Source organism: Parasteatoda tepidariorum, chromosome 7 (assembly GCF_982258835.1).
Source record: "Parasteatoda tepidariorum strain Cologne lab strain chromosome 7, Ptep-v5.0, whole genome shotgun sequence".
Classification (NCBI taxonomy): Eukaryota; Metazoa; Arthropoda; class Arachnida; order Araneae; family Theridiidae; genus Parasteatoda; species Parasteatoda tepidariorum.
Genome location: NC_141761.1, coordinates 35,123,193 through 35,135,776, shown reverse-complemented (window position 1 = coordinate 35,135,776; position 12,584 = coordinate 35,123,193). Strand labels below are relative to the sequence as shown.

At 26.9% G+C, this 12,584-nt stretch overlaps 1 protein-coding gene across 1 annotated transcript in view; it reads right to left on the bottom strand.

The window, feature by feature from the left end:
* Sirt6 (sirtuin 6) overlaps positions 1 to 12,584 on the bottom strand; it is a 29,970-nt gene that overhangs the window by 16,648 nt on the left and 738 nt on the right. Inside the window, exons 2-5 of the mRNA XM_021146471.4 lie at positions 9,980 to 10,107; positions 6,680 to 6,922; positions 4,286 to 4,459; positions 1,020 to 1,143 (exon numbers count right to left, since the gene is read on the bottom strand). Coding sequence (XP_021002130.3) covers positions 1,020 to 1,143; positions 4,286 to 4,459; positions 6,680 to 6,922; positions 9,980 to 10,107 — 669 coding nt within the window. The remainder of the gene's footprint in view (positions 1 to 1,019; positions 1,144 to 4,285; positions 4,460 to 6,679; positions 6,923 to 9,979; positions 10,108 to 12,584) is intronic.

Below are 12,584 nucleotides of genomic sequence, written 5' to 3'. Positions count from 1 at the left end.
TATCGCCTAGTCCTAGAAGAGATAGAGAGCTCTTTTAAAGTAATGGTATTAGTTCTCTCTAATTAATGAGCTAGTTAAAAATTGATTTTAAGTTCACTAATAAAATGGATATTGCAATTATTTGGGAAAAATTTCATTATGTCGAAATTTACCACTGTTAGAAAACAATTCAGAGAAAAATTGTCTAGTGATGTCTTAGTAGAAAAAGTAGTAAAATACATAATTTACGGTAAAAAAAAAAAATAGTAAAAAAGTAATTTAAGAAAAATGTAGCTGATAGATTATTTGATACAGATACTGATATAGATATTTGATTATAAATAATTTATTATATGTATTTTTTATTATACATATTTAACAAAACGTGGCTGGGAAATGTGCAGTATTCAACACATAAAAATTGTGTTAATGTAAGTCATAGATCATAAGATTATTCTCAATCATCCTGCATGTTGTACAGAAAAATGTTTATTAATTTTGTTATGTTTGCTTACAAATATTTTAGTTATACTAAAGAAAAAGAAAGAAAAGTAAGTAATTAAAATACAAATGGTAGAAAATGCTCAACTGAAGTATGAACAGAGAGCAAAGGCTAGCTAATTATAATAAGCATTCATGGGTGCAAGTTGGAAAAAAGGCCAAGACTGAAAATTTTTTGACTGAAATACCTAACATACACAATACCCCCTCGGCATATGCAAACTATCAAAGAAAGCTTCACCATAATACATCAAGTTTAAATACTGTACAAAAAATATTTATTCATCTGTCTTTTGATAAAATAACAACAGGACATAAGAAAGTAGACCAATAACGTAGACCTAAAAAATATTTTTTAAGGACAGAAAAAAAAAATTCCGATTTCCGTTTTCGAGTCAGTCTTGTTTCCGTCTTACTTCGGTCCGCGGACATTTTCGGAAGACGGAAATCCGTCCCGGGGGCGGAAGACTTGCACCAAGAGTTTTGACAATTACATATGTAACACGAATAATAAAAAAAAATAATAATTGGATACTCACATGTTTAGTGGGTTGCAAATTGACAATGACGAGTTTTCCTTTGGATTTCTTTGTTAAAACGGGAAGGTTACCACTTGGAATTATTTGTAGAGTAGTTCCCAGGCATATGCTAAGATCTGCTTTCCTAAAAATAAACAAGTTATTATTAATTTTTTTTCTTTTTTAAATCCAACAACCTAAACCCAGAAATTGCATAATCTGAGAAACACACAGAATATTTGTGGTAATAGTGCAATAGTGTGTCACTAGTAAAAATAAAAAGATGTAAATTTTTTTCCCCTTCAGTTTTTAAAGTGAAAACAAAATTTCAGACATTTGAGTGATAAAGGAGAACAATATAAAAACTCTGATCATGCACACAGTAAATAAAAGGTTTCTAACGTGCTTGCAAGTTTAGTTAATTTTTTTTCCAAATTTACAATCTGTATACTAACAAAAACTTAAATTTTAATACTTTTTGTCTTCTTTTAAATCATAAGCAGTATATTTATTTTTTAAATTTTGTTATATAAATTATGAATTGAAGAAAGAAAATCTCACCAGTAATGTTTCAATAGTAAAAAATATTACTAAAATTAAAAAAAAAACTATATATTGTTCAAAAAACTTATTCTTGTCAGAAATAAATGTAGAATTATTTTCTTTATTATTATATTTGATTGATCAACATTGTTTATTGTTATTTCAAAGCATCAAATGTTTCATTAGTATTTTTAACATCTAAAAAGTTTCAAATAAAAACTATATCTAATACAAAAAAAAAAAAAAAAATTAATGTGCATTTTTTGTTAAGCAATTAATTTTTAGCTTTTTTTGTTTTTGCATAATGATTTAAAAACAATATGGTTGATTGCTTTTAAAATTTCAACATGTTGAGCATAATATTATTGCGCATTGTGTACTGTGAGTTTACCCCCCGAATTTTTTAAAATTATATATCAATGATTAAAGTCAAATTTTTTATTCCAAAAATAAAACATTTTCAAAAAATTAAATATTTGCTACCATATAGATAACCTTTTCAACAAGATTCAATTGTGATAGAAAATTATAAGTTAAAATCATATATACTTCAAGAAAGTTGCAACTGTTATTTTTTATCTCCTCTTTGCAACGATTATAACACCAAATAGTAAACAGTGTAAAGATTTGTACTGATTGAAAACAATAAAAGAAACTCAACATTTATTATTATTCTTGGTTACAAAAAATTGTCGATAATAAGATATTTATTAAATTTTTTCTAGTGGTTTAACTTTTAAAATGATAACTCATAGCTGTCAACATAGCAACAACATCACTTATTGCTATTGAAACCAGTTGGTACAGGTTCGCTCTATTCATTTGCATGTTAAAAATATCACTTTCTGAGATCATTACATCATTTAATGTGTAGGTTTTTGACTCACCACCCACTTTGCAAGACAGATTTTTGATTCAACTTCCCCTAAAAAATTTTTTAAAAAAACATTTAAAAGAAGTTTAAACATTTATTATTTTTGAAATGGTTTACTTTAAATCATATTGTTAATTTATAGAAAATTCCTACTGGTCAATAACTTTAATTTTGAACTTTTTTTTTTGCAGTTTTTTTATTTAATCATAAAATAGCTTGAAAAGATATTTTAAAAATCCCAAATTGTGGTGAAATAATTGCTGTAATTATTGTTATATAACATTGTTATATTATTAAATAAAAAAAGCTATTAAAATAATTTGTCAAAAAATAGTTTGAATTTTTTTTTTTTTTTTTAAAGTCAAGTTTTTGTGCAGAACAGCAGGCAAAGTATAATTTTCACTATAAAATTAGTTAGCAATTTTTAGCCCAATAAATTGCTGAATTAATAACTGTTCTAATAGCATGTAATTTATGCAGAAACAAATATGTATAGGTTTCTCAATGCGAAATAAAATATTAATTCTAAGATGTAATAAATCCTTAAAAAAATTTCTTCTCTATACAGGTTTTTATACATTTCCTAGAAAATCCCACAGCCCTACGGGAAGTCTTCAATGCCCATGTTGGGAACCTATGATTTAAAGTTATCATTGTAATATCTACTTAAATAGTAGCTGAATTAAGATTATAACAAAAGATTGAGAGAGTGATATTTGAAGTCTTGACCACAGATTACCAAAAAAAGAGTCAACACAATGCTGCAGCAAATTTCTCAGTCTCTACTAAGAAAAATTTTGAAAACTCGCGATGACATTATCAGGCTTTATAGTAGCCCAAAGAAAAAATCAGAAAATTTCTCAAAAAGACTATTTTTTCTACCAGACTATTTTTTAAAAAAAAAGCAAACTAAAAAAAGGTGTTATTTGCTCTGCTTGTGTAATAAAACAAATATTATGACAAAAGAATAATTAAATGTAAAATTTTTAATTTCAGAATTACTTCATTTAAAACAGAAGTTTTTAACAGTTTTCTATATAATTTTATAAACACTGGACAATTCATTATAATTTCAAATCAATAAGGGGAAAACTTTTATATTGTTAAAATAAAAAAAAAAATCAGCATTAAATAAATAAATTTTGTCACATCAATATATGCTTAAAAATTGTAATAGAGTTCAATGCTTCCTTAATTAAATAATTTTAAAGTAAAGTTTCAATGAATTCAAAATGAAAATACTATGTACTACTTAACATTTTTGAAGAAAATAAATTTAGTCGAAGATTTCTCAATATCAACATTTAAATATTACACAACATGATTATCTTGATTGGAATCGATAATTTTTAAAATCAGATGGAAAAGACAAATATATAATTGTGAAACTACGTAACTCCACACTACAAGATTTGTTACAGTATTTACTATATACACAAAGACAAATTTTAAGAAGACTAAGGCTTCATTTAATTAAAATTAAAGTACACTGAGTAAAAATACTTAGTTGAGTGAAAACATATTTATAATTGAAGCTGAATAAATAAAAATATTTACAATATTTGAACAGAATGAAAATATAATGGTGTATTTATTGTAAGTAATCCTTAAAAATAATTTAAATTACAAAAACTTTTGATATTCTAAAAATTCGCGAAATTTGTTTGTACATAATTTAAGAGTTAGTCTCCAAATTTTGTCGTGAGAGCAGCCAGCTATAAAATTGTTAATAGTATTGGAGTATTATGAGAGTTATTAGAAAATAGAAACCACAATTATGCAGGTTTAAGATGACTTATGCAATTTCAAATTTTATACAGAAACCTTTTCTTTTTAAAAAAAATGTATATATTTGGTTCAGTACAATTACCGAGAATTTATTTCCGCAAGTTCTAAATCTCGAAGAGGGAGTTCATCTTCCCAGTCTAAAATAGTATCATGCAATTTTCCTCTGCATCTTCTTCCATTTGGTTTTGGCAAAGGGCAAAACTTTCCAGTGAATTTTTGACCAACAGTTTCTGTAGCACTTTTCCTCACAAACAATCTAAACAAAATAAATAAATAAAAATACATTGTAATACTTCAGTACAGCACACTTCATAAATTAAATTATGATAATAAAACATAAATTATATAATTAACATAATATAAATTACATAATTTAATGCAAATTATGACAACAACTGATAATATATAATGTAATATTCTCATGACAACTATGTTAGAAGAAAATCTTAGTTTACTGGTGTTCAAAATTAAGAGTATTTCCATATTTCTTGGATAACTCCGCAGCTATTGAATAGATTTATATGAATAGAGCTTAAAGGTGGGAAGATATAATAAAAATAAAATAAACATTCAATGCCTTAAAAACAATGAACTGAAGAGTTTATCATTTATTTTATTTTTTCAGATGTTAATAAACATGAAATGTGACAGCAGTCATTCAAGTCGCACAATCAATTGTTTATACTTTTATAAATATATAAAAAAGTCAGTTTAATTTAGTTGTATGATTTTTTTAGAAGGGGGGGAGATAAAAAAAATTAAGTTTTACAGCTTGATTCTATGTTAATATGGCTCTATAACTTATTTTAGTTTCAAAAGATTTTATATATTTTTATTTGATGCCCGTTATACCTAGATTGATTAGATTGTGCACAATATTTAGAACACATGAGCATGCTAATGTGTAACACTTATTGGAGTTGAAATTTATGAAACCAGGATTACAAGGTCTTTTCTTTTAATAGTTAATTTTTATTGTTTTCTGTTACTCTTGATAGTTGAACAATTTTATACAGTTATACTAGTAAGAATTTATATACAATTATACTAGCATAAATTTTTTGATAATAGTACATCAAGCGTTGGGGTTGTGATGACTTATATCATGCAAAAAAAAAAGTTTGGAAATTTCAGTGGCAATTCTTGTGCACCCCTGAAATGATGATTATATTTTGTCATAGGGCTTTGCGATACATCCCGATACTTTACATAAGTTACAGTGCCTTTTCAAAGATATTGAAAGTTATGCAGCTATCAAATATGAAACCTTCTCAAACTATCGAAACTCCATTTCCATATATGATTAATTTCTTGTACTTTGTAGGGTATATTTAAGTCACTCTATATAAAAGTATGAGCCTGAGAGATGCTACTTGCTCTGAATAATCGACTATTATGGCCAGAAAGATTTAATAGTCTGAGCAGGCTTTAAAATGGACGAATAACAATAAATATCAATAAAATTTTTAAAATGTGAAACAAATTAGAAGTTATATGCATCATCATTACAGAATTATTATAATTTTTACACATTATCTAGTTGTAGGATAAAATTATATGATATACCCATATACTAAGTAATGATATATCCATAGACTAAATTTTTAACACAAGAGTGATTTAGCTTGTAAGCATATTTTGTTATTAAGTAAACAATTCTTTTGAATTTTAAAGACTGTTAATAAGTTACTTTGATATGAAAAGAATGTAGTAACAATTTTGTTTAAAATTAAAATTAGACTATTTTAAAAATCCAACCTGAAATAGGAGAAGTTATTATTAAACAATGTGATAAAAATTACTGCTTTAAAAAAATAAATGCAGTTATGATTTCAGACACTTTAATACAAAAAGCAAAAGTATATTATAATAGAGAGGTACTAAATAAATCTTTAAGTAAAATAATAATATTATTTTTTTGTTTTAACATTGTTCAGAACAAAAATAATTATTTGGGCAGTTCTCAAAATGTAACACCAATCAAAACTATAAGCTCTGACAACAATTAAGTTTATAAAGCAGTAATTGTAGCGAAAAATAGATAAAAGTAAATACTTTAAACTTCTTTATCCACCCTTAAAATACAAGCATTTAAGTAATTTTCTTTAATGTTTTTATAAATTATTTCTGGTAAAAAAAAAAATGCCATTTTCATACTTGTTGATTAATGATTGTCTAAAAAATGCACTGTATGCAACACCAATAGTTTCTGTCATTAGTTATTGTTTCCTAAAACTCGATGGCTTAAATAGCATAAATAGTGAATATTTAGCACATATAATATACATTTACAATATATACCAAGTCATATAAATCAGCCTCAAATTACAAATTTAAGTAATATTACGTGAACAGTTCCCGAGTTTAAAGATATAATGAAGTGAGAACCTTAAAAAGTTAGGATAATAAAAATTAAATAAAAATTTAAATACCAGGTAGTTATTTATTTTTTTATTTCATTAAAGATATTTTTCACCTTTCACAATGATTACACTTATCAAGGAACATATTCCCATGCAATTCTGCAAGTTTGTCTGGAGGCACATTAGAGCGTAAATGCAGACCATCAACATTTTGACTGACAATAAAATGCACATAACCAGCATCTAGCAATGCATTTAGAGCCATGTGAGTAGCGGTTGGTTTAGCATCATTGAATGAAATATTAATATTAGGTTTTAAACCTTCCTTTTCAAGAGTCCAAACACCTTTGGGTCCTCTGAAAAAAAAGTAAGAATTATGTCAAACGAGACAATAGTATAATTATTTCAACAAGGAATATTTCACAATTGGTATTAACAATAAGAATAATAATTAAGAGAATAAATGTATAGTTACTCAATTATTTAAAGTCTCTAGGAGTAATGACAACAGGATAAAGACATAGCACATTAACATTTTTCCATAGTAAAATTAATAATCCTTAAAAAGTCAGTGACAGAAATATTTTTGTAATTTTATAGTGAAGAAAGTGTTACTATTACTTTAAAAAGATATTTATGAAGATTTTATTCTTTAAAATAAATTCTTTGCAGACATTCGAAAACATAGAAATGACTATTCACAGTTAAAAATTCTTTAATAAAATGAGAATGAGAAAAATGTATTAAAAATCCTTTTTAACAAATCTTTACCTAGTCAATGCTCTCAAATAATTTAGAGCTGTGGTCCCTAATATGAGATTTTTTGCTGTTTTTTGTTTGTGCAATCCTGCTGATTAAATATACCTATGAAAAAATGGCTATATGGTGACCTCGGGTAATTCCTGATCAAAAAAATGCAAACATCCAGTTTGTGAAAAAACTATACAAAGATAGAATTTTAATACTTTCTGGAAGTTTAAGGCTATATGAGATGAGTTCTATCGTGTTTTCTTTTGTTTGAAAATCAAATTAGAATTTAAAACATTTCAAATTTTCAGTGATAAGGAATTACCCCTTATCTTGACACTTCTGGGGTAATTCCTGATCACCAGTTTTATAGTAAAGGGGCATTTTAAAAATAGTTATACAATAGAAATTAGCAAATAAACAAAATCATGAAAAACACTATTTAGTTTGAAAACACCCAATTAAACCCTGAAAAAAACTGGGTTTTTTTCAACCTTGCCCTCAATAATTAGAAATAAAAACCACCTGATATTTTTTTTTAAAAAAACGAATGCTTTAATATACAAAAGTTTGATGAATCAGAATTGATTTAAATTTAAAAACAAGCTACATTAAAAAAAAAAAAAAAAAAAAACACTTTGCAGATTTAGGAAATGTTAGTCTGAATTTGATCTCCCACCCTCAAATATTGCATGCCATAGATGCGCATGTACCCCAGTTTAATGATATAGTAAATATGAAATTAATTAGGACATTTTTAAAAAAAATCATCTCTAATTTTTTTCTTTCTTATTATATACTTTTCTCTTTTGAATGCAATTTACTAAATAGAGCCTTTAAATCCTCATTAAAAAAGTAAGCTTTTTAGCCAAAAAGAAAAAATAAATTGATTTGGAGTATAAAATTTCTATTAATATTTTCATATAACTGAATAAACAAGAATTATTATTGCAACAAAATTTGCTTTATCAAAAAGAGAACATAATATTGAAATATTTTGAGCATTTTTTTTTTCATGTGACAGCGCGATAGCTTGATTTCAAAGGCTAAAATCAATAATCGAAGTACATCTACCTTCTGACCAATCATAAGGTAGATATTCTTCGTTTCATGGGAGTGATGGAGAGTAACCAGGGGGATAAAAAGACAAAATCTTGGTTATATGGTGCAAACACTCCGTGACAATTTTATATAAATACTACACTCATTGAATAATAGTACACTAAATTTTAATTAAGAGGTACAAATATTTCAAATTGAAATCCAAAACTATGATTCGTTTTTCATCAGCAGTCGCTTTTAATTCATGTTTTTAATTTATTAGTACTAAAAGTGCCAATATTTGATTAATTATCTTTTTTCACAAGGTAGTTGCAATTATATTATTTCATTTCAACTCTTGATACAGACTTGTGTTTTTCGATCAAGGTATACATGTGTGTTTCTATATGTAAGTATTTAAAAAGTGTAAAAAGATTGGAAGTTATAAATCAATTTTTATGATGAACGTAAAATGTGGTTTTATAATATTTAAAAAATTTAAAATACATAGTTATAAGAGCTTTAAACAATTAATAAGAGGAAAAATGAAAACTCTTAATCATGATATCCAAGATCATTTCAAATAAAATAATTTTTCTAAATTAAACCAACCATTAAATTCTATTTTAAAAAAACATTTTTGAAAAAAACATTTTAGTGCTTTAAAAAATATAAAGAGTTCAAAAAATATTTCAGATGATTACAGTCACAAATATCTATTATAAGAAAGAAACGTTTTTAGAAGACGCTAATTCAAAAGTCACAGTTAAAAATTTTTTCCTCAAACAAGTTGAGAAAACGCACAAGAATTTTTTTATTGGCGGGGGAGGAATGTAGTACACGTGACCTGCAGGAAAAGATAAGCTTCTTCAACGGGCAAACCTATAACTCTGATAGTGATCAGTTACAATAAATGAGAAAAACTAGTCAAAACCGAATATCGATGAAATGGGTTAGAAGAAGCGCTGTTAAAGTGCATAAGGGTGTAAATGCTGTGAAGACTGCGATGAAATTTAGAAAAATAAATTTTTGGTATTAAGAATAAAATAAAGTACAGAGAATGAATGTTAGTAACATTCAGTTCATGCGAGTGATGTCTACAATCTGAATTTGAATTGATGTAGCTAGATTCAGTTCTGAAAAAGGCTTGAAGAATTGAGTATTATTCTCATAATAAAGACTACATTACTTACTTTATTGTTTCTAAACAAAAGATAAAAACATTCATATTAAAGTAGTTATAACAATTGGAAATATTCCTTCAGAACTTTTAAGAATAAAATTTAGCAAGGTTGAAAAAAGCAAGAAAAATTATGAAATACTGAAACAGGCAATGCTAATATCAAAAACGTCGAGTGTGAATTTTATTTTTATTTTCAATTTTTAGAAGACAACAAGATTGGCTTTTGTTTGAAGAGGTTATAAATTGTTTTGGATGTACTTAATGTGGCATAATAAAAGAAAGTGTCTTTTTCACATCCCAATTGCATAAGTCAAATTTTTAATTAAATCATCGCTGATTCTGATAATTTGGACACAGACAGCTAGTCCAGTTCCCCGACACGTTCTTTTAATAAATAATCCATATTCTTCTTTAAAAATTTAAAAATGAAACATATGATTACCTAAAATCTGGAATTCCAGCTGAAGTACTTATGCCAGCACCAGTGTGAACTACAACATGTTTAGATTCCTTTATCAAATCTGCTAAAGCCTTCACCTTATCATGAAGAATCGATGTGCTATCAATGACCTATAGTTATACGAGCAATTAATTAATTGATATATTTTAATTTTTTTTAATAATAAAACATAAAAATAAAAATTCAATGTAATGGTTAGGAAAGTAAGATGTAATTAGTATGGTCAAATAGTCAAATAAAACAATCAAGGCAATCATAAAGAATTAGGAATTTTTAGTATCTAAAGACAGATATTTTGATTAAATAATTTCTCCTTGACATAAGCAAAACTGCAACGGTAAATTAATTTGTCTTTTTTCAATCTTTGTAAATCTTCAATCTTTGTTTCCCTTTTCAATCTTTGCAAACGAGAAGAGAGTAAGAGTATAATAATTATTTATGCCACATAAAATAAATTTATATCTTTGTTTTTAAGAACAAATTGAAACAGAAACATAAATTTTTAAATAGAAAACAGAATTTGATGAAAATAATATATTATTCAAACAACAAAATATAATATTAATTTCTAAAATTATCATACTAATAATTCTTTTCTAAGCATTACGTAAAGCATCTGTAATAAGAGTTTAAAGATTTTAAAATCATAAATAAAAAGGATAAAATAAGTTTCTTTTTTGCTAAGTAACATTGCTTAATTTTTTAGTTTCTGACTAATATTACTTAATCATGGTCTAAGAGATAGAAAACGTGCAAAATTTTACAAGATTTGCACACTTTTTTACGGAACAAAATAAACCAATTTTTGATTACAAGATAACAAATTTCTGGTATGTCAGGTCTATTAGTTGAACGGTGATGGTAAGTTGATTATTAGGCATTCCTATAGACATGTGTCAAATAAAGCTAGAAGAGTGGTAAAATGTGGATTCAAAGTGTAAAATATTTTAAAAAGCATGGAATTTTGATTTCCTTGGATGATTTTTCGTTAAAGATGTTTTTTGTGGGTCTCAGCAGATGAGGATGAAGTTGAATCCATTGCAGAGTAGACTGGTATGACAAAACTGCTAACATTGATGAATCTGACACAAATGGTGTTCTGGAATCTTTAAATTTGCAGCTTTATTGTATGTTTTAAATTCTTTATTGCAATATATTTTCTGATATTTTATCATATTATTACAATATATATATATATATTGTACAACAACAGTGTCGTACTGACCAATTTTCTAGCGCCATCCTCTTATCTGACTCTAAAGCAGCACTTCTTGATATTAACTCTCCACTGATTCCCCAATCCATCTCCATTCAGAAACGCATTGATTGTCTGAAAGATCTGACAATAAAAGGCAAGCAAATCGTCCTCCAGTGGATCCCGGAACATTGCGGGGTTTGGGGTAATGAAAAAGCTGATTTTTTGGCCAAGAAAGGAACAACTACTGCCCAAGCATCTCGTTGCTCCATCACTCTGCACTAATTTAAATTGCTGGTCCAAAACCAATTCCAGAACATGCTCTCAGAGAATTTCCGTAAAAGCAATATACACAAAACCTGGTTCAACCATATTTTAACTATCCCAAATCAGCCCAGGTTTAAGGCAGTTGCTCTCTTTAGACTTGTAATGGGCCATGACTGTCTGGCCAAACACCTTTTTAGTATAAAAATTTTTGATTGTCCTAAATGCAAGCTCTATTGCCTTGGGGAGGACATGGATCTGCCCCATATTTCTGTCTGTCCTGCGCTCATCTCCACTACTGTGTGTGGATGTTACTGGGATGCTAGGGCCCGTATAGACTAAGCATGTCACTATGCATTCTATTCTATTTATCTCTTTTTGTTTTGTTTTTCTTGTTATTTTATCCTTTTTGTTCTTTTAAATTGGCCTGCCATTAGAAACAAAAAAAAAAATAGATATATATATAAATTTTTTGAAATACTCTTGAACAAATTCTCATATCTTTTCTTATTCATTATTTTTTTCTGAATATAACTGAAAGTATTGTTCCTAAAACACTTTTTTTTCACTTAGAAAATATGATGAGAAAAAATCCAAAATTAATTGCAAGTAACATATTAAAAACAGTTTTTGTAAGGGTTAATTTGTCCAGCTAACTACAATGGTCAAGCTGCCAAATAGATTTTAAACTTGCAATTAAAAAAATAAAAAAAAACATGTAGATGTTTGCTTAGGAGTGGCTAGGAGCACGCCTTAGGTCCCTTTCCGTGATTTTTTTTATTTTTAAAGTTTCTCAGCGGTGCTGCCCAGAAGTTACCAAGACTAAGCGATTATTCTGCCACAGATCACGATACGGAACTCTTCCTGTAAATTGATATAGAGTTATCCATATCTATTTCTTTGTTTATAATGGATCAATGTGTCACGATCAATGAATGTTCAACTTTATTCATGGTGTATAAGTCTACCCTTTGATTTTTGTAAAACTTTGATGGGTTGAAAAGTCGACTTATACACTGGTACTACACATAGTAATAGTTTTATTTAGAATTTGATAGCACGGTAATCCTTTATTTTCGTTTATAAAGTGCTTTGCTTAAACTTTTTCTTAATATTGTATTTGAACCA